The 19642-nt window shown below is 38.8% G+C and overlaps 1 protein-coding gene across 11 annotated transcripts in view; it reads left to right on the top strand.

Moving 5' to 3' along the window:
- LOC121453278 (casein kinase I) overlaps positions 1 to 3154 on the top strand; it is an 88695-nt gene extending 85541 nt beyond the window's left edge. For all 11 annotated transcript variants that reach the window (XM_041659898.1, XM_041659899.1, XM_041659893.1 and 8 more), the window contains one exon: positions 2272 to 3154. In XM_041659898.1, the coding sequence (XP_041515832.1) occupies positions 2272 to 2326 (55 nt within the window). In that variant the 3' untranslated portion in view covers positions 2327 to 3154. The remainder of the gene's footprint in view (positions 1 to 2271) is intronic.
- Positions 3155 to 19642: the final 16488 nt, after the last annotated feature.

Raw genomic sequence — 19642 nt, 5'->3', positions numbered from 1 at the left:
CTGGAAGCAGAAAAGAAGTGAGAGGGTGATTTCTTTATCACCAAGACTGAATCGGCTTGGTTTCACGTGGCTTGTATCTTAAAAACCAGCAGGGGTTAACATTTTAACTTCCTCCTTTAATGCCGCTGCTTTGTGGGCCCATGCAGTCATAGAGATGTATCAATGCTGCCCTCTGGTGGTAATTGCTTTAATAGTATGCCATCCTAGTTAGTGGGATTTAGTCTAAAGTTATGTGGACAATGCTTTGATGTAGTTTTGAATTTAGAGAACCTATGCCATTAGAATTTTTCTTAAAATTGTATTTAGTTTCAAGTAAATGATTGGGCATACTTTCTTTATGCCATAATACTCGCATTAGAAAGAAAGGTTTTTTTAACAAATGGAAAGAACTTTCATTACCTAAAGACAAAACCAGAGAAATAAGCGAAGCATCTGACTACAGCCCCAGTGTGGACGAGCTAGCAATAACAGCGTAGTTATCAAAACTTGAATTGCATTACATTTCCCATTGTAAAAAGCTTCTGTGATATAAATACCTTTTTAGTAGAAAATTTTTGAAGGAATATACTTTGGGGCTTGAAATGTCAAATAAGAATATATAGAAACACTTAAATCAGGAAGGAACAGGGACTTCATATTAAACAGTACTGAATTTTCATTGAAATATTGCTTACATTGAATATTTTAAATATGTGGTCTGTTTCTTTTATATTTTTGGTTGTGAGCCTATCCTTTAGTGGCCGAGCCATCTTTCCAGCCCTATTTCTTTTCTTTTAAATAACTCCCCCCCCCTTATTTTACCTTTTACTCTGTGGATGTTTCTTAGTAATTGAAAGATTTACTTGATAATATTTTACCCTGTCTATTTGAGACAGGGTCTCATGTATTCCACACTCAAACGCTGTGTGTCAGAGGTTGACCTTTAACTCCTCACCGTTCTATCTCTACCTCCCGCTCAATTTATGTGACACTAGTGACCCTAAATATTGAATCCAGGGCTCTGCCCACTGAGCAGGGTCCCTTTGTGTTTCTGTATTTGAAAATTTATGTATCTGAGATTTGAGAAAGTATTTTGTGCATATAGTTGAAAGTAAACGGGACTGGTTTTCTAATTCCTGAAACAATCTTTTATACTTAGTTTTTGTTTTATGGCAGTAGCTCTAATTTAGGCCCGTGAATATCCCCCCCCCCCCTAGGCCCATGAATATTTCCCCTCTCTCTCTCTCTCTCTCTCTCTCTCTCTCTCTCTCTCTCTCTCACACACACACACACACACACATACACACACACACACATACACACACACACACATATACACACTCACACTCCCCTCTCCTGCTCATTTCAGCCTTTTCTGGGTGGTTACTGCAGTGAGGTAAAGTTTACATTGTACGTTTTTACTTAGGGAAAAAAACAACGATTGAATATATAGTTTTTGAATTTTATATTTTAAAAAACATTTAAAACAAGTTTAGAATATATAGTTTTGAATTATAAAATGAATTCACCTTGGCTGTGCTATTTTACATGTTAAGTATAAAATTACTTTGATAAAAATTAAATACGTTAAAGTAAGTTTTGACTCTTAAAGAGCCAAAAGGGTAAAAGCAGGTAGATAAAGAGTTTAGAGTCATTGTCAGCTATATTTGAGTTTGAGCCTGGGCCATTTGAGAGTCTGCCCTCCTGCCTTCCCAAAAGAAACCTTAAAACAAGTGCCAATCTTAATGTTGTACTTAATCTGTTTTCTCTTTCTCTTGATAAATATAGTGGGAAATATTGTTAATCAATTATTTTTTGTTTCGCTTTGCATTCTAAACTTATTTCTACTAAAATGAAGTAGGGTCATTATTGCCTTTGTAACACTGGCTTCAGGAATCAAAACTACCAGAAAGAAAGGGAGCAGACTATGTAGATGAACCTTTATAACAGCATTGCACACCGAGACGATTGACTATCCTGAGTGAGATGGGGACAGCAGATCAGTTGAGAGTCGGAGCACTGTAGTTCTTCACCTCTCAAAGCAAAGCCTTTTAGACTTACTGGCTCCTTCTTATGTTACACAGAATGTCCTGCTATCCCTGAAAGGCGTGCTGATAGGACATAGTCATAATAGCTGCCATCGGGTCACTAATACCAATGCTTCGCTGATGTGCTCACTGTCTATCCTGCACGAGCCTGTTGCTTTTTATGACCATTGAAATCACTATGATAAATTCAGTGTCTGATAACTTCAGTGTTTTTCTAATAAAGAAATGTTTTCTTCATCTGCAGGTGCTGTTGTTTTTTCAAACGAAGGAAAAGGAAAACCATACAACGTCACAAATGACTGGACACAGAGATCCTGGGGAGTTACTTACATGTTCATATGCTGTCTCGTGATTAAATCATCTCTGTAGTGACCACATATATTTTCAAGGACTCACTCTTGAAACAGAAATGTCATACTTTCACATTTCATTTTGTGGTTGTCTTACATTCATTTCTCCTCCTAATTTAACTTTATGGAAGCTTTAAGATTTTATCAGATATGAGAGCTTTGCCCATCATTGAATGGAGTGGACCAATGACGTGGTATTGATGAACACAGTTCCAGAGGACATTTTTCAGAACCTCTTCTGTTACAGAAAACAATACAGGTGTCTAAGTGTCAATTAATTGCACCTAATTTGATTTTTTATGTCTTATATGAAAGCATAATCAAACAGGAATTTTTTTCCCAATGGATAGTGCAGCAGACAAAACAGTTGCCCAAATATTAAAAACAGCTTTCATGAAAAGTTCCTATTTTGTGACATCTGCATTGATTTCAGTATGACTTATGGTACTGTTATTCATGACTCATATTGACATTCTCTCTGTGAAATCAAGGTACAGTCACTGCCCGGAGGTACTGAGGGGAAAGCACTATGGGACTGTCAAGCGGTGGTGGTAAATACATCAGAAGAAATGTGGGAAAAAGAGCTCAGCTTCTGTTGTTCCACTGTGGTCAGTACAGCTGCAGAAGTGGCAGGAGCACCGATTTGTATAATGTCATTCTATGCTTCCAAGTGATAATGTATGTTAGATAGAAAAAAAATGAATGCTGGAGAAGTAATGTATGTTGGAGTTGGAAAAATACACTAAGGAAAGGAAATAAATGTGAAATTTACTGCAGTGTGTAAGGCTGGAGCCCCTTGAAGCCTGCTGTTTGATGGCCGCATCTCCCAGAAGCAGAAGTCTGAGGATGTGCCATACAGTGGTGGCTGTTTGCCATGTAGTTCTTCAATTAAAGGAAAGAAACATACTCCCAGCAGAAACCACTGGGTCACTCTGCTGCCCTCTGTGCACAGTAGTCTCTTGTATTCAGCTTTGCTAGTTCTCTGGACTCTCCTGTCTTGAGCATCGTGTTGATGATGGGAGATTGTTTGGCGAGGGTGGGCCAGGTGCTTTGCCTCCATAGCTTTCACAGTGCTGCAGACGAACAAGGAACAGTTCTGTTAGTAGTAAGACCTTCCTTTGCAAGTGTGCTTTGTTTGAAGCCATAGAACACAGGCATGCTTCTGTTTCTCAAGAGTGAAAACAAAAGACTGACTAGGAAGATACTGTTGATCACATCACACATCCTCTTTCATTTATGACATTGTTGCTCTGTCCATGAAGTCTCTTCTCTGTCGTAAGTGTGAACCTTCAGGTATGCTTATTTATTTTTTGTCTCAAGGTAACATTTAAAATATATATTAAAGGAAATGAATCCACCTTTTTTTTACTTCATTATTGAATTTGCAGGTATTTAATTGTATTTTGTAATTTATTTTTCTTATTAGCCAAAAGTTCAATGAGTTGCTTTTGATGAATTGGCACCCATATGAACATCGCGAATCAGGACATTGTTTATCATTGTTTTCTTCTAATCCAATGAGCAATCTTTTTTTCTTGATTTTGAGGACCGATATTCAACCTAGAAAACGTTTGCTGTATATTTGGTCAGCAGTTTCCATTCTATTGATATACTGTCATGATGTCCAAACTTCAGGAGTTAAATACTGAATTTTTGGTTTTGTTTGCTCTGAGCAAGGTAGATGGATGTTTTGGCCATTTATAATGTGAAACCACTTCTTTACAGTATTTGACCAAATTTGTGTGTCTATGATATTTGTAAATACATGCGATATCTGTATTTCTTATCATAAGCCTATTTAGTTTTATTCTCAGTAGGGTTTTTTGGACTGTACAGTGTTTATATGATCTGAACTCCTTATACATAAGAAGGTGTGTATATTAATCCAATTATGGACTTAAATATTTTAAAAGTATGAATACCCTTATTTGCTGCAAAGGCCAGTGTGTAGACATTTGCTTTTTAGCAATATTTTTAAGTGCTCCATTTTAGTGTCAGAGAATAAGTCTTTGGCACACAGACTGGTCAGTAATAGGTAATGCAGGTATGTTCAGGTTAAGCCAACGATGATTTGCATTTTTATGCTTCTTTTCTGTCAACACTAATGAAGTCAACATTGCCTGAATGTCTGAATACTGAAACACAGCCCTGTTTAAAAGTATGTAACTGAAAAAGAAATAAATAAAGGTAGTTTTTTTAAACTCGCTCTTTCCCCTTTCCTCTAACCATGAGTAAACTAATGCGATAACAGAAAATTAACTTCTGTTGGTTTATTTTTGTAAGAGGCAGAAGGAACCTGCTTTTGTTATGTTGTTTCTGTTTTTTGTTTTTTGTTGGAACACAGTTGTAAGGAACACAAAACGAGAAGGATCTAAGCTTGCTTTGTTTGCAGTTTTTAATGTATATTTGTTTCTGAGTTACTTAGTAGAGCAATTAGTTAAAGCTGTCTTCTAATAACTTAAGGGAATAAATAATGATTTTATTCCTTTTTTAAAAATGAAGTCATGCTATTTATGGAAGTTTGCTGTTAATTAATTTTAAGTGAATAAAGTCATTGCAGATGGGGAGCATATATTTGCAACAGTAATTGGACTTCTCATTATGTTGGCCCTTGAAGCAGTTTTACCAAATGGTATTGCTGGAGTCTTGTTTACTGTAGGATGATGTAGGGAAGATAAACGCATGACTAATATGTGCATCGAGCACCAGAGACTTTAAAAAAAAAAACAAAACAATGAGAATAGAAGCCTGTGGATCAGGGAGATGATTCAGCAGGTAAAAGTGCTTCCTATATAAGCCTGAGAGCTTAAGTTCAAATCCTGAGAACCCCTATAAAAACTCAGTTTAATTAAGTTAAGCATGCACCTGTTACCCCAGCATCGTGTCCTGTAGTGATTGGAGGATCACTGAGGCTTGTTGGCTACCAGTCTAGCTCCAGGTTTAGTAGACACCTGCCTCAAATCAGTGTGGAAAGTGATGGATGGCACCCTCTGGGTTCTGTGTTTGTTTTAGTTAGGGTTTCTATTGCTGTGGTGAAATACCATAACTAAAGCAACTTGGGGAGGAAAAGGTTTATTTGGCTTACACTTTCGCATCACTGTTTATCATGGAAGGAAGTCAGGGCAGTAATGCAAACAGGGCAGGAACTTAGAGGTGGAAACTGATGCAGAGGCCATGGAGCAGTGCTGCTTACTGGCTGCTTCTCATGGCTAGCTCAGTCTTAGAACCAAAGACCACCAGCCCAGGGGTGCCCCCACCCACAAAGGACTAGGCTCTTACCCCATCAATCACTAATAAGACAATGCCTTCCAATTGGGTCTTATGGAAGCATTTTCTTAATTGAGGTTCCTTCCTTTCAGATGAATTTAGCTTGTGTCAAGTTGGCTTAAAACTATCTAGCACAGTATGTATGAGTGGGTGCCTCCACAACTCACCTATACATACAGCACACACAGCACATACATACACAGAAGCAGAGTGATCTGAGGAAGACACATGATCTTCAGCAGGCTTTATCTAGGAAGAGCAATGTGGGTTTAGAGTGGATTCTAGTCTCCATGACTATATTTGCATTAGTAAGACTCTTTCGCCTGCAAATGATAAGAACTCAACCTAACTTAAGTAATAAAATATTTAACTGTAAAGCTCAGTAAAACTGGCTCCTGAGAGTTAATCTTGCTGTTCAAATGGACACCGCCCTTCTCTTGTGCCATCTTACTGTCTTCACCTTCGGCTTGAGGGCAAGTGGCTGTTCAGCAGCATGAGACATTGATGCTGCTGTCTTGATAACCAAATGAAGACAGAACAGTTCTGTTCTCAGCAGGTGTGACAGCTTTCCATGTTCACTAGAGTCAACACCTATGGACACATAGCTGCTGTTCCCCTGATGGTTGGACCTGAGCCGCAGGTCCATGTTTAGAAAACACTTGAGAAGTGACACGGGAAAGGACAGTAAGACGTTTGACCATGGTTACATCAGATGCTTGGAAAACAGCAACAAAATATTCACTGTGTTTAAGTGAGTAAATGTAAAAATGGGTATGAATGGATGCTCTAGGTACATTAGGAATGTGAAAGAGTAGGTTGAAAGAGAAATGCTCCTGGTTTAGACTGAGGTGTTCCCTGGAGGGAAAGGAAAGGTAATTAGTAGGTAGATTCATTAGTTAGATTACTGCTCATGGGAACGGAAGTGTGGAAATCAGAGATAATGAGCTCCAGGTATCTCACTTTTTAAAAGATGGTGACGTATTTTATTTAGACATGAACATGGAAGGGGAAAAGATGAGAAAGGCCCCAAATTTGGTGTGGGATATGGTAAATTTGAGGTGTATTTAGTATATTCAGCGAAATACATGATAAAAAGTACAGGATATGAGTCAAATATAGAAGAGATATAAATGTAAAAATTATCTGCTTAAGCATGGTTATTGAGGCCATGGTAGGGATTAGATCACCTGATTTAGAAGAAAGTAAGCTAGGTTCGGGTCTCCTATGAAACATGAACATCTTGATAAGTGATGTTCTATTCAACACATGCATTCTCTTCCTTTGTGTGACATCATTTTGGACAGGACTCGAGGCTTACAAATGTGTCTCTATTGTCATGTTTAGTTGAGATATTTGGAAATAGTTATTAATTTTGTAGGGGAGTAATAAGAGAACAGTGTAGTTTGGGAATGAGTTAATGATTGGCTGAACATAGATAATGTATGCAGATTTGCTAGTATTTAACCTTCTATTTGGCCTCCAATATCAAAAAAAGCATTTGCTTTTTTTTTAAATATTTATTTATTATGTATACAATGTTCTGTTTGTGTGTCTGCCTGCAGGCCAGAAGAGGGCACCAGATCTCATTTCAGATGGCTGTGAGCCACCATGTGGTTGCTGGGAATTGAACTCAGGACCTTTGGAAGAGCAGGCAATGCTCTTAACGGCTGAGCCATCTCTCCAGCCCCAGCATTTGCTTATTTCATTGTTCTGTTTTTGTTTTTAGCTGGATGGTCATGGTATACCAATAGGTATCAATGATACTAACTTTTGAACTTGTAATATTTATTTAATACTATTGTGGATTAAAATTCTTCCTTGAATTCTTTACTATTTTGCTTCAAATTTTGTACCTTTTCCTATTTTATTGCAAACTTTGTAGTGCCTGTATACACTGTATACCACTGGCATAGCACATTTCCTAGCCTGCTCGCCATTGATCCTGCACTGTGACCTGTATTATCTCATTGGTGTAAGGAAACTAATGTGTGAAGCCTGGAGGGAAAAGATAGGGGAAGTTAATAACTATGAAGCAGTGAAATACCGGTGCCCTCTCTCCATCTGAGAAAAACAATAGAGCACAAAGGCACAAACTCAGGTTTTTTTTTTTTTAACTTTTTTTTTATTGAGAAAAGAGAAAAAAAAACAAATTTCCTCCTCCTCCCAGCCTCCCATTTCCCTCCCCCTCCTCCCACCCTTCTTCCCCTCCCCCCACTCCTCTCCCCCCTCCCTCTCCAGCCCAAAGAGCAGTCAGATTTCCCTGCTCTGTGGTAAGTCCTAGGTCCTCCCCCCTCCGTGCATTTCTAGGAAGGTGAACATCCAAACTGGCTAGGCTCCCACAAAGCCAGCACATTGCGCAGGATCAAAACCCCGTGCCATTGTCCTTGGGTTCTCATCAGCCCTCATTGTTGGCCATGCTCAGAGAGTCCAGTTTTATCCCATGCTTTTTCAGTCACAGTCCAGCTGGCCTTGGTGAGCTCCCATTAGATCAGCTCCACTGTCTCAGTGGGTGGGTGCTCCCCTCGTGGTCCCGACTTCTTTGCTCATGTTCTCCCTCCTTCTGATCCTCATCGGGACCTTGGGAGCTCAGTCCAGTGCTCCAGTGTGGGGTGGGATGGGGGTAAGGGGAGATGGGGAAAGAGGGGGGAGAGGGGGAGAATGGGGGGGAGCTTGGGAAAGGGGGAGGATTGGGATGAAGGAAGGTTGGATGGGGGAGCACGGAAGCACGGTTCTTAGTTAAAAGAGCCACCTAAGGGTTGGCAAGAGACTTGAACCTAGAGTGGCTCCCAGATACCCAAGCCGAGGTCCCCAGTTAGTTCCTTGGGCAGCTGAGGATGGGGAACCTGAAATGACCCTATCCTAGAGCAATACTGACGAATATCTTGCATATCATCATAGAACCTTCATCTGGTGATGGATGGAGACAGAGATAGAGACAAACTCAGGTTTTAATCTTAGCATTATCGGTTTTCAGAGTTTTATAAACACATCTTCAAATGTTGCTAACATAGTGCATGGTTGTATTTGAAGACTGGTTTCAGGTAAAAAGGGAGTCTCAAGTCTCTTAGCTGGTATGTTCCCAGTTAGCCTTTCAGGACTGTGCTGATGGGTTGGTTAGAAGAGTTCAAAGCTTATTTTTCCAGGTACAAATGAGTATAACATGACTATAGAGCTTAGTTAATGTTGAAAATAGATGACTAGTTTGTCTCTGCCTAGCTTTTACCAGAGCCACAAGTTAATAAATTATCTTCTTTGTGAGAATGTATAGATCATAACCAAAGAAAAGGACTGTAAACATATTATTAGGCAATATTGCTGGGATATGAAATTTTTTTTTCTTTTAAGCCATGTTCTCAGTTTATAGCCTAAGCTGGCCTTGAACTCATGATCTTCTTGCCTCTGCCTCCTGAGTGCTGGGCTTGTTACCATTGCCAAGCATAAAATAGTTTTGTTAGAACAGTTGTTCAGAGGGTATTGGTTAGGTTGTAGTTTCTCTTAATTGGAAATCATTCTACACCTATTGCCTAGGATGGATTGGCAAACTTTTAGGGGAGGATAAAGTTTAGACTTTATAGGCTAAGAGGCAAATTCATGACTTTTACATACTTATTCAATTAATATATATATACATGTTTTATTGGTGAAATTCAAAGTATGTTAATACTTGAATTCAGTTTTGTTTGTAATACAGGTCTGCAAATGATAAGCACTTGTTTATTATTGAGGAGTTGCTATTTCACTTAGCTGGAGTTTAAATTTGATCATGACAATGAATCACTTTCTAACACAGCTGTCAGATATGCTCCCCTTGATTGTACTGTGATGTTGGTTAGGTATGGAATGTGCCCTGTACTTATGTTGGAATTCAGACACATAACTGGTTGAGTTCGGAAACTGCAAGCACTGCCATCAAACAGCTGTTTAGGAAAGTTGCTGTTCTCAGTTTTCCTTCCTGACAGAATGTACAGATCTAGTAATACTTAACTCTTTACTAGTTAAACACAAATGTTTCCACAAAATAACCTAAGCATAAAGTAACTATCAGCTTTAGACAGCCAGCAGTCTCAAGCTTTGCAAATGTATCCAGTAGTTTTCCCTGCTATACACATTTCTGCATTATCTATTGCAACATCAATTTGGTACTTTAGGTTGTACCAAATTGATGTTTTCTCAACTTCTTTGAAAATACTTTCTTTTACTTCTGTTCAATGTATTCACAAAATGGATCATTAAGTCACTTTGATCTCAGTATCACCTTCTTAGGTAAAGAACTGGGCAGTATTGGTAATACCTATTGACTTAAGCCAAGGAAAACTACTCAAAACCAATTGCCATGGTTTTGAATCTACGATTAGTGACCACAGTATCTTCACAACTTCCTGCTGCAAAGCATTAACACAAACATGTTCCTTTTCTTTGCCCTTTGCAGTCAAATACAATTAACTCCATTTCATTGCTGTAGCTTTCTTTTTTTTTTTAAACAAATGAGCTACCCAGGAGGTTCTTTGATTTTATATCTCTCTCACACCTCTGTGCACCCAGGGTGAAATGCTCTGCTCTAGTGTTCTAATTGTCCTAATTATTGCTTTCCTTGAAAATATTGTGATGAGTGCTTACTCTGGTAAGATAGAAATGCATTCTTTTAATACAGGTAAAGTGTCATTGCAGAATGAACACAATGCTCTGCCGTGTAATTGTATTATAATCCACATTCCACTGTGCCTTAAAAGTGCAATACTTAAAGATTACTTTTTTCCATGATGAATATGCACTGGTAATAAAAATATGCCTGACAGTGTGTGTGGCGCTTGAAGTAGTTTGAATTATAGTCATTACTGAGACTTACAGTGTTTTCAACAGCAGTGCAAAGCCATGAAAGTGCCACATATGGTCTCCATCACAACTATTCAGCTCTGCTTCTGTGGCACGAAAGCAGCCGTATATAATATGTAAATGAATGAGCATGGCTGTGTTCCAATAAAGTTTTATTTATGGACACTGAAATTTGAATTTCATATAATTTTTATGTGTTTTGAGATGTTCTTGTGATGTTTTTCAACTATTTGAAAATTTAGATATCATTCTTAACTTATGAGCTAACCAAACACAGGATATGGGCTACATGGGCTTGCAGATCACATTTAAAGGATTTGGACGCTTGAGGAAAATTATGTTTTATCTAATTGAGAGACATTGCTTACCGAAAGGTGACCCTATTTTATGTAAGAGAAAACGGCATTTTGGAGTGGTACCAAGAATTACAGTGTAAAGAACATCCCTAACGTGGGAGCCAGGAAAAAGACAAGGTAAGCCAGACTTGTGTGTGAACTTAGATGAGAAGCAGTGGTGATCCTGAAAAGACAGGTCCATTTATGACATTAGAAATCAAGCAGGTAGCCTCTCCTGCATTAGATGAAGGCCCCTAACCTTCATTTCCTGCCACAGATAAATTTGGATCCAGATTTCCTTCAGTTTTCAAAAACGGCCAATTTATTTTTCTTAGCTTAGTTTTCTCAACTTAGGTTGCAGATGACAGCTACTTTGTCGTGTGGTTCTGAGGCTCAGTGTGCTTGCCGTGTCTTAATACTGAGTACAAAGTGCTGTTGCTCTTCGGGGTGAGAATACGGGTTGGTATTTGTTAAATGCTGGCTTGGATTAAAGTCATTATGCCTCTCTGTTTATTCTCTTGGTCATTGGCATATCATACTTCTCATCTAGTGATACTTAAAAAATGATTAATTTTATACCTTGTTAAGTTGCCCCGGGCCAGGTCACAGGAATCCTATGTTTAGGGCACTATTTGGCTACCATACCAGTAATGGAGTGTGTCAGTGCTCTTTTGAGACAGTGATGACCCTTCACCCCTTGGTCACGTATATGTGCTACAATCCAGGCAAATGTATGACTCCCTTTCCCTACTGTTTTCATTGTTCCATCAGGGGAGAGAACGTTCTTGGTCCATGTTTATCCTAAAGATCACCATTTCTATTTCTGACATGGATAAACTGATCTTCCACAGACTCATTTACCAGTCTGTAGTTGTACATTCTCCCTTTCCTTCTAAGGAGACAGTTTTATTTCTTGTCTTTAGTCTTTTTCTTGTGTTCCAATTGCCACCTGACGGTCTCTCAGGATGTGTTTTTTGAGGTGGATCTGAAGAATTCATTGACTTTTGAAGTTTGTTACCCACCAGTGAAAAGTCTTTTTTTTTCTTGCCCCCACTCTTTAGATGGAATATTGTTCATGTTTTAAATAAAATCAGCAGAAGGAAACAAAGCCAAGTCTAGGGTTACAGTTAGTCAGTCCTCAACCTTTGCTTTACTTCTGGTGCTGTGCATAGTTTATAAACCCTGGTAAATCCCTGCTAATTGGGAAACAGAAATCACATCACTTCCCATTAAGTTGCTGTATAAACTGTTATTTTTCATTTTTGTATACATTTTAAAATCTGAGCTTATTGTAGAGAAGGAATACTTTTTCATTTTGCAAGCTTACTCTTCCCCTTTTGGGATCATTAATTATAGAATTGAAATCAGAGTTGTGTTTTTCACTAAGAATCATAAATGTTAAGCTGAGGTGCTAACATTGTCTCAAGACCAAACATTTCTTGATCAGTCATTTCCTGTGTGTGTGTGTGTGTGTGTGTGTGTGTGTGTGTGTATTCTAAACTAGTAACCTCAGCTTTTCCTTCCTGTGTTTTCTGGGAGGTTGGATTTTAACATTGTCAGATTTCCTGGCCCTGGAAAGTTAGAGGTTGGGTGTATCTAGGTCATTCCAGTTTTCTTTCACTAACATTTACATTTGGTAATTTTGTGTGTACGTGTGTGTGTGTGTGTGTGAGAGAGAGAGAGAGAGAGAGAAAGAGAGAGACAGAGAGAGACAGAGAGAGAGAGAGAGAGACAGAGAGAGAGACAGAGGTGGTTCTCTCTACCAACCTCCTACCAATCTAGGGATTGAACTCCGGACTGTGTCATCTCACTGGCCCAACTGTTGTCTTTTTTTTAGTGGAAAAATTAACAGTTAAACAATAAGAAAATGATTCAAATTCTTATTGACCTGTCATGATTTAAAAATATGAAATTAAAATTTTATGTCATAAGGTAAGTTTTAAGCCAAGCCCACTTTAAGCCAATCATATTTGCTAGTTTAGACAGATGGAAATTTTTATTTGTGTATATGTCTATATGGTAATATCCATAGAAAAGCTGCTCTGGAGGGAAAGTCCAATTTTGTGTGTCTTTTCCCCCTGCTTCTATGTTTATAGTGAATTAAATGTGTGGTGCTAAGAAGAAATGGTAGTTTAAAGCCAAAAAGAAAGTGAGAGTACATCAGTAAGCAGATCAGTAACATCTCTCCTTTGCTGATCTCAAGTTTCTCCATACGGATTTCATTGGAAGATACTGTTTTCTTAGAACAATTAAAATAGGCAGATTTATATATCTTTCCTCTACCTTTGAAGAGAATGCTACTGAGTGCATTATTATTATCTAGCTCTCTGTGATAGTTAATAGTGATAATTAACTTGACTGGGTATAGAATCACCTGGAAGACCAGCGTCTGGGCACACCTAAGAGGTATTATCTAGATTGTTAGCCTTGGGGCATGCCTTTAAGGGATTGTCTAGATTACTTTAATTGATATTGAAACTGTGGATAACACCATTTCCTTGGGGATCCTGTGAGTACAAAGGAAGGAATGAGCTGACTCTAGCCCTCATTGCGCTTTGGTTTGTGGTTGTGGGGACAACAGGGGCTGCTTTGGTCTTCTTTTCTTGCTGTGATGGACTACACCCTCAGACTAGGAGCCAAAATAAGCCCTTCCTCAAGTGCCCTGGTGTTAGGGTTGGCTTGTTTGTTTGTGTTTCTCACAGCAATGAGAAAAGTCGCTGAGACACTATCTTTTGAGATCACAGTCACCTAACAAATACTTCTCTTTGTCTTTTGGGTCTGGGTTACCTCCATATTGTTTCTAGCTTCATCCATTTACCTACAAGTCTCACAGTTTCTTTTTTCCTAATAGCTGGCTAACAAATGCGTCACATTTCATATCCATTCAACAGCTGTAGACACCTGGGCCATTTCCATTTCTGGCCATTATGAATAGAGCAGCAATGATTATTGGTGAGCAAGTATCTTTATAGTAAGATGTAGAGTCTTTGGAGTATATGCCCATGCGTGATAAACTGTGTCTACTTTCACCTTTTTGAGGAGTTTCCATGCTGATTTCTATAGTGGGTGTGCCGTGTGCCAGTTTTCATTCTCATCAGCAATGAAACAGTGTTTCCCTATTCCCATGTCTTTGCCAGCATGTACTGCTATTTGTTTTATTGGTCTTGGCTATTCTAACTGGGCTACGATGAATCTCAGAGTTATTTTAATATATATTTCCCTTATGGCTAAGGATGTTGAAGATTTTTAAGTGTTTCTCGGCCATTTATGTTTTATCTTTTGAGAACTTTATATTCCATTTTTAAACTGGATTATTTACTTTATTGATGTCCAGTTGTTGGGTTTTTTTTTTTTTTTGTATATTACAGATATCTGTATCTAGACTACTCAACCCTCTGTCAGATGTACAGATGGCAAAGCTCCCAACCCGTTTTGTAGACAGCATCTTTGTCTGGATGATGATGTCCTTTGCCATACAGAAGCTTTTCAGCTTCATAAGATCCCATTTATTAATGGTTGATTGATGTGGGGTTCCTCTCTGTATGCTGTGAATGTTTTATTGCCATTGGTCAATAAAGAAGATGCTTTGGCCTATGGCAGGGCAGAATAGGGCTAGGCGGGAAAACTAAAATGAATGCAGGGAGAAAGAAGGCTACAAAAAGATGGATCCTGTTTTGTAGTTTATTAATCTATGTTTTTCTTGGGGGAAGTGAGACATTAACACTGAGAAATATCATTAAACAGTATTCATTAATTCTTGCAGTTTTGATGTAGTGGTGTTTTTGCTTCTTTGTTTTAGACTTCTTTTGGTTAACTGTTCTAGAATTATGCATTCCTTGTATTCTCTCCTGTGTATTTAACCTCTTTAGGCTGAAGATTTTCTTCTAGTGTCCTCTGTAGAATTGAATTGGTGGATATAAATTGCTTCAATTTTGTTTCACTGTGATATCCTCTCTTCACCATGTGAACAGATATCTTTTCTAAACAACACCAAGAAACCAGCACAAGTATTTTGTGATGCTAGCGCTCCCTGGAGCTCGCCATTGCGCTCTCTCTCTCTCTCTCTCTCTCTCTCTCTCTCTCTCTCTCTCACACACACACACACACACACACACAGAGTGGGGTGGGGTCTTGGTAAAGTAAGGGCTCAAATAAAAGTAAGTCCGGGCTGCCATGGTGACAAGAGACTGGAGTCCTAACCACAGGACAAGCCCACTCTTTTCTCTAGCCTCACATCCAGGTGTGGGTCTTGCTGAGACAGACATCTCTGGAAAGATAAGCAACATATGCAAATAAATACTGTAAGTGCTTCAGGACGGTAGGGAACCCAAGAAACCAGTAAGCTTAACACACACACACACACACACACACACACACACACACACACACACACGCTTTCCAAACATGTACACAGAAAAAGGCCAGAAGTAGCTGATCCCATGCCCATGCACGTACGGGCTGTATTAGCTGGACTCTGTGGATTATTTTAAAAAGGAAGGGGATGTTGAGGGGAGGATGTGCTGGGGGAATCGGGGGGGGGGGATCATCTACTGGAGCATGGGCAACTTAGCAGTGGCTACATCCCCAAAGAAAAATGACTCTACTTCCTTCAGGAGCCATCAAGAGCCAATAGCTCCTCAGCTAGGGGTAGGGCCTCATAAACCCACCTGATTCTACCCACAGAATACTATAACTATCCTAAGTGCTGGATTCTGTCTCACTCTACAGAGCAAAAAGCCCAATCTCTGGACACGAAATGCCACCCAGCTCCACCCTGGAAAACCCTACCCTCAAAGTTCCACCCCTATAAAAGCTCTATATAAGCCCTGTATACTGTTCAGTTCGCTGCTGTTTCTCACTGGAGTGGAGGCAGCCACTCTCCTGGTTTTTCCCTCCCAGTAAATCTCTTGTGTGAGGTTTGTTTTGTGGTGTGACTTTGAGGTATTCCTTAGCTCCCGGCTGCCAGGATACCTTTCCATCCAAGTTGTAATGCTTACATGCACTGTGGAAGTCAGTGTAGAGGTTCATTAAAAAAAAAACAAAACCACACAAACAACAGGAAATTATCATGTGTTATTAAAACAATCCTGGATCCACACCAGAGGAACTGTCAATATTCTATAGAGGTCCTCTCCTCGCACATATGTGGACATGGCTTCAGTATTCACAAAAGCTAGGGAATGGAACCAACCATCAGCAGATGAATGGAGAAAGAAGATGAAATATATACAAATTATATACACAAAGGAATCTTATTGGGTTGTAAAGAAAATGCAATTATTGCATTTGTATGAAAATGGATGAGACCAGAGATAATTATATAAAACAAAAGAAGACAGATTCAGAAAGACAAACATGAAATGCTTTTTCACTTATGTGAAGATATTTCTCATTCTTTCTGAAACAGGAAAATAGAAAAGAGTCTTTTCTATAATAGAAAGAACAGAAAGGTATAAGGGAGGGAGAGAAAGAGGTAATAGAATGGATACATCATAAAAAACAAATATCATAATTAAATATATTTTTATGTATGCTAGCAATATTTAACAATAAACAGTATAACCCCAATATTATGTTGGCATCTCAGAGCCTTGTATAGGGCTAAAATCAATAAACACTTGTTTGTTGATTTGTTTTATTGTAGAAGCCTAATGAAAAAGAATGCTTTTCAATTTCTATAGGGAGCAGATAGAATTGAATTTTGTTAGAAAAAGGAACAGAAAGAAAAGATTGATTGACAGATGTCCGTTAAACTGGAAATATGATCTTGCATCACTACAGAGAGTGAGATGGCTGATAAAGAGGTGGACCATTCTTAGACTTTAATATATTACAATAGCTTCTTTCCTTATAATTATACATATATTCACTAATCTGTAACTGAAAATATGTATTATGGATATACTTTAACATCCATAACAGATTTGGCACTGTTGGTGAAATGTATACAGATTTTCTATTGATTTTCCACCATCTGTTACTGGAATCATGTCTGTTTTGTAGAGATCATAAGGAAGTCTGGAGTCCATCTAGGAAGTGACAGCCTGTAACCTTTGAGAGGCTTTCTAGAGAATTTTTTAGAGACATAAATACATCTAAATTGCAGCAATACCCAGAGCTTCTCTCTTTCCCTTTCACCAAGTGGAATGAACCATCACCAACCGCCCTAAAACCGTGCCATTGTCTTCAGCTATAAAATGTCTCCGGACTTCGTAATATGACTCACAAACATTCATGATTGAGTGGTTATGTCATTCTCATGTGAGCTATACTGTGGCTTAATTCGTTTGGCTTCAGTAAAGCATATGTGATATTATAACTCCAGGTTCATTTTTGTCGTGCTGAAACGTAAGGACTTAACACACAAAGAATATACAAAGAAGATTGTCTGATAAGTGGACACCAATTTCCATGCAATATAAATATACTGAATGGAAATTTTTTTCTACTCAAAAACTTGGCCACCAAAAAATTATGTTGATTATCGACTCCTGTATTTAGGGTCCTCAGACAACACTACATAATTTCCATTGTTTTAATTGTGCCTTGAAATCAAATCCAAGGACCTACCCTCAAGTAAAGGGGACCAAAATTGCTAAAGACATCAAGTTCTATAACTTTCCTAAGACCTAGCATGTATTTTAGAATATAAGAAAGGGATATAATCCTTCTATATTCACAACCCAGTTGAAGACTAGTGGGCCAGTGAGAGGGACTCTGAATAGATAATGAATGAGAGTAGGGATGCGCACTCTCATCATTCGCCCTGACAACAGGTTTCAGCTAACTACTTATATAATGTACTTTGTTGAGACGACCATAACCAGATAGCTCTGTTAGCCCGGAATTCATGACGTAGATCAGGGTAGCGTCAATCTCAGAGATCCGCCTCACTCTGCCTCCTGAGTGTTGGGATTAAAGGCTCATGTCACCGTTCCTGGGTCAATCAAATATTTGGTTTTTATTTTACTAATTATGTTGTCAGTCAACATAACTTCTACATATTTTTGTTTGTACCCATAGACAAGAATTACTATAAACGTTGATCAGAGAAGCTGTTTGAAAGGTGTAGCCCAAGGCAGAGGTACATAATTAATCAAAGTGTTGAGAAGGAGACACTGAGTGCTCGGTCCTAATGGGACATCAGTATCATCCTCACCCCCTACTGAGGCTCAGGGAATGTTCCTGCAGGGGGAAGGAAAGGGGAAGAGGCAGAGGATGGAGAGGAGCGCTGTGACATGCTGTCTTCTGGACTTGTTTAGTACACAGAGAAGCTCACAGCTGCCACAGTCAAGCTGCCAAAATTCCAGCATCGGTGGGAGTGGTGCTCTCAAGGCCCCGCCTCCTCATGAGGACGTATTGGCACCTAATACCTGTTTTGGGAAGGAGAATTGTTTGGTTTTTTTTTTTTTTTTTTTTTTTTTTTTTTGGTTTGTTTTGCTTTGGACAATGCGGCCACTAGTGGGTTTCCTGTGTTCCAATGGATAACTTGTACACATACTGGCATTATAAATTGAATTTAGAAGACTGTCAGAAGCTTAATAGAAGGCCAATGAGAAATCCTGTGGGGTCATCTGACTTCTCAAAATAACATAGAAAATCAAATAAATTATTTTACTCAAGAGATTAATTTGTTGATTAAAGAAGCATATACATAACCATTTTATGAATTAACTTATTGGTTTAAAAAAAGGCTTTTTGACTTAAAATTACTGTATATGCTACAATGTACATGTTACAAAATTCTTTACAGTATAGAACACAAGAAATAACTCAGTTAAAAAGGCAGAGGATAGGGAGAACAATGTAGACAAACAGCTAAATGACAAATAGGGGCAGGTGCCACCACGAGCAACCAGCAACATATTTAAATTACACTGAACGGCCTAAAGACACAACACATCTCATTTTTCTTTGCAAGAAACTGCTCTGACCTTCACAGTCCTGACATCACAGGACACGTTATTGCCCTGGTTAACACTCCCACATTTTTGACTAGCAGAGAAGCCAGTACTCAGCAGGAATAAACATAGGCATTGTTGGGAGGGTCCCCAGGAAGAGTGCATCTTAAGCAGGAACCCAAATGAAAGCGCTCCTAGTAAAATGGAATTCCTAACGTAAAGGTCAAACCCGCCTAAGAGAGACTTCCCGTTAGTCTATGGGGTTGAAATACCAATTCTCGTTTTGTCTTAATAGTTAGTGATGCACGGTAGCTGAGGTGACGGGTTTTGGCTGAGTGCAGCCTGCAGCATTATTTCACGCTTGATTCAGCAGAAATGTGGATGACGTCTGTAGGACCGTGATAAATGACCAGATTCCCTCTTCCTGAAGCTAAAATGGATGACTAAAGACATCATCAACAAGATAGGCTGTCAAAAGATAAAATAGTACACATACTTTTTAGCAGTGGTGTATTAGTGAGGGTAGTGTGGAATACTTTAACTTAAAATAGAAAATTATCAGAAATGCTTATTTTTTTAAAATTTGGCACTGGATACTTCAAATTGATGCCTCAGAAAGGTTTTTTTTTTTTTTTTCCTTGTAGCAGACCATGTATGAAGACCAGGAAATCCCTAATGCCATGTCCAGAATGGTACATGAGCATCAAAGGTGGCCCACATCCTTTGGACTTACTAACACACTTTATACTAATTGTGCCCTGACCAAATGTGTGCATCTCTCAAACATATTGAGCCCCAAGTCTATGCTAGTCACTCTTCTAAAGATATAGAGAGAAGGAAGACCTGGTTCTTGCCTGCAAAGCTTTGAGGAGAGCAGGGATACAGGCCACAATCTTCAAGATCCTTGCTTTAATCCACTTACAAGGCCC

This window comes from Microtus oregoni, unplaced genomic scaffold, assembly GCF_018167655.1.
Source record: "Microtus oregoni isolate MIOR12 unplaced genomic scaffold, Mior012 000011F_ref0000422, whole genome shotgun sequence".
Classification (NCBI taxonomy): Eukaryota; Metazoa; Chordata; class Mammalia; order Rodentia; family Cricetidae; genus Microtus; species Microtus oregoni.
Note: the sequence above shows the minus strand (reverse complement) of the source record. Positions and strands in the feature narration are given on the sequence as shown.